General features: G+C 32.6%; 1 protein-coding gene across 1 annotated transcript; it reads left to right on the forward strand.

Annotated features, from left to right (window-relative positions):
* Window positions 1–1,341: 1,341 nt before the first annotated feature.
* On the forward strand, window positions 1,342–2,945 carry LOC142162183 (uncharacterized). Its single transcript, XM_075218508.1, has 4 exons — window positions 1,342–1,499; window positions 1,825–1,949; window positions 2,061–2,324; window positions 2,434–2,945. Exons 1-4 carry the CDS (start codon window positions 1,342–1,344, stop codon window positions 2,943–2,945), a joined length of 1,059 nt encoding a protein of 352 aa, XP_075074609.1.
* The last annotated feature ends 777 nt before the right edge of the window (window positions 2,946–3,722 follow it).

Genomic DNA, 3,722 nt, shown 5'->3' on the forward strand with positions numbered 1-3,722 from the left:
GTTTACGAAATTTTTCAAGGCTATTCCAACTCCTCAAACTTCTGGTTCTAGTTCTAGTCCTCTTACGACGAGTTCCTATAAAATACAAAAAATAATTGCAGAAAAGTAACTTCTGGTTCTAGTTCTAGTCCTCTTACAGAAGTTTAAGGAGTTGGAATAGCCTTGAAAAATTTCGTAATCATATCCACCCTCACTAAAAAGATCCTATAAAATACAAAAAATAAATTACACTCCAGCAGAGGTACTTTTATCTTGTTAGATTGAATGGAAGGAGCTAACTAGTTATCCAAACAAACATAAATAATTGCTAGACATGGAACTTAATGACAAAATTCAAAAGGGTTACTTTTCAAATATTCAAGAATCAAGAATGGTTGTTCAAGATCTATAAACGAACTTGATTGTCAGCATATTATTGAATTTGGCACACATAATACATTGATATGCCTATTTTTTTCCTTCTTATTCTTTCCTCGATACAGAGCTCATAGTCACCCCAAAAATAACAAAATTGCTCATCTGGCTATACTTTAACTTAAGAGCAACATCCACTTCTCAAACTTTGCAGTAACCTCAGGTACCAATTTCTTATAAGGAACCAAAATGCAAGAATCATGAACAGGGGTGGATCCTTTAACTTATAATTAATAAATATTGCATTATTATTGAGAAAGAGCCATAGAGTCATACCAGCAAAACAAAGAAAATTGATTGCAATTTATGTCCAAGAAGAAGAGTCATTGCTTTGATTCTTTTGAAACCTTAATTTTAAAAATTTGGGAAAGAAGAACCTTCTGAAAAGTGGAACTTTTTGATCTGTTAAATCTTTGTGAAGACCAAGAAAATAAGAAAGAAGCCTCAACTTTTATAATTATTAAAAAGCCCCACAAGAAGTATATAATGAAGAATAATATTAATTAGGTAGGTCCTCATATTTTAAGGATAAAAAACGGTCCTCTTTAAATGAAAAGGGGCAAAAGAAGTCCAAAAGTAACAAAAAAGTCAAACAGTAACTTAAATAAAAATGCAATAAAAATTATAAACATAAAGCAATCCACAATCAGTATTTTAAGATAATGAGAGGTTTAATTAATCAAGAACAATCAATTCTAACCTCTTTTGACAAGAAGTCTGAAAAAATTAAAAGTGATTATCGAGTTCGGTTGAATGCTTCGATTGATGTGGCAAGATTTCTTTTAAAACAAGGAATGTCTTTCCGGGGCCACGATGAAGGTGAAACTTCTACTAAAAGAGGAAACTTTGTAGAACTATTACAATGGTATGCAAATAGGTTTGATGAAGTGAAAAAAAGTTGTGCTACAAAGTGCTCCACAAAATAACATGATGATTGCTCCAAATATCCAAAAAGTGATCGTGAATGCTTGTGCAAAAGAAATAATGAAAGCAATAGTTGAAGATTTGAATGGAGATTATTTTAGAATTTTGGTTGATGAATCTAAGGACGTCTCTCATAAGGAACAAATGGCTCTTGTTCTGCAGTATGTCAACAAAGAAGGCAAAATTATTGAGTGATTCCTTAGTATTGTTCATGTTAAATAAACAACGTCATCGTCATATCTATGATTTGCTTTTAGAGCACTCATTGAGTCCATCTCAAATACGGAGACAAGGTTATGATGGAGCTAGTAACATGCAAGGAAAAATAAATGGTCTTAAAACTTTAATTCTGAAAAATAATCCTTCGGCATATTGTATACATTGCTTTTCCCATCAATTGCAATTGACTCTTGTAGCCGTTGCAAAAAAACATTGTGATGTAGATTAATTTTTTGATATTGTTACTAATGTCTTGAATATTGTTAGAAGTTCTTTTAAGCGTAGGGATATGCTTCGAGAGGATCAGGCAAAAAAATTAGAGGAGCTACAAGTGCTTGGTGAAGTTCATACAGGAAGTGGACTAAATCAAGAACTTGGACTCCAAAGGCCAGGTGATACTCGATGAGGTTCTCATTTTAATACAGTGTGTAACTTTATTACATTATTCTCGTCTATCATTAATGTACTTGAGTTTCTTGCAAGTGAGAGTGCAAATTATCTAGAGAGATCAATGGCAAAAAGTTTAGTGAATGACATAAGATCTTTTGAGTTTGTGCATATGATGCACTTGATGTTAAAATTATTGGCAATTACAAATAATTTGAATATGGCTTTGCAAAGAAAAGATCAGGATATTGTAAATGCTATGAAGCTTGTTGGTTTCGCCAAGAGGCAATTGCAAGGGATGAGAGAATCTAAATGGGAATCTTTGATAAATGATGCCTCTTCATTTTGTGCCAAGCATGATATTGTGATCCCTGAAATGGGTAAGAACTATCATCTTGGAAAGTCAAAGCGTAGGAGTTCAAGTGTTACATATTCTCATCATTTGCGTGTCGAAAGTTTTTAATACTGTTATTAATTTGCAACTTTCAGAGCTTAACAGTCATTTTGATGCGGTGAATAGTAATCTACTTCTTGGTATGGCTAGTTTGAGTCTGGATAATTCTTTTGCAAATTATGATAAAGAAAGAATTATGAAACCTGCTACACTTTATCCTCACGAGTTTAGTGGTTCAAAGCTTGAAGATCTCAGTTACGAGCTTGACAACTATATTCTCTTTGTGAAAGAAGACAACGATTTCTTTAACTTGAAAGGACTTGGAGATCTTTCAGAAACACTAGTTGAAATAGATTTGTACAAGACATGGAGACTTGTTTTTTTGCTTGTGAAGTTAAGTCTGATATTGCCTGTCGCTACTGCAATGGTAGAAAAAACTTTTTTTTCAATGAAGTACATCAAAAATGACTTGCGTAGCAGAATTGGTGATGAATTTTTGAATGACTGTTTAGTTTGTTATATAGAAGATGAAGTATTTGAAACTGTACCTAATGATGCGATTATTGATCGTTTTCAAAGCATGACAACCCGTAGGGTACAATTGTAATGGTGATATTTATTGAATATATAATATGTTAGATGGTTCGATACTTGCTATATATATATATATATATATATATATATATATATATATATATATATATATATATTGTTCACTCGTATTTCGTTCGGTTATTATTGTATAGTAACTTGAGGTATGTGCTAGAGTTCTAAATCTTGAACCCATAAAGTTAAATATTTGGATCTGCCTCTGTCCTCGCTTTTGTGCCACAAAGCCTCACATCTGCGAGCTCTCAGTCCCAGCACTAGCCTGACTTCGCACCTGCGACATATCTTCTGCATCTGTGATCCACTAATCAGGCGCGGTATCGGACCCGCTAGACCTTCCGCATCCACGATCTTCAAATTATTTTAGATGCAATTACTCTTTGTTCAACAATATATTTTATGTTTTCACGGCCAAGTAAACGTTTGGGTTATACCATATTGTTTTTTTTTCAAATAGAAAAAAATAGCCTAAATAATGAAGTACCAACCATAATTTTTATAAATTTGACCCAAAAAAGTTGATTTAAATAATTAATAAATTTAAAAGGGTAAAAACATATTTATTTTAAAAATGCCGTGTATATCACTTCTTTGGGATGATATCCCAGAGAGGCACATGCTATAAAATATCCAAGTGCACGGGTAATTTTGGATTCGTCATAGTCTATGTGTGCAATTAATAATTTGTATCAAATATAGGGATTTATTTTAGATATTATGACGTTTTTTCCGACGTGGTTGATATCACAACCTCATTTGACGTCAATGACCAAAT

This window comes from Nicotiana tabacum, chromosome 1 (assembly GCF_000715075.1).
Source record: "Nicotiana tabacum cultivar K326 chromosome 1, ASM71507v2, whole genome shotgun sequence".
Lineage (NCBI taxonomy): Eukaryota > Viridiplantae > Streptophyta > Magnoliopsida > Solanales > Solanaceae > Nicotiana > Nicotiana tabacum.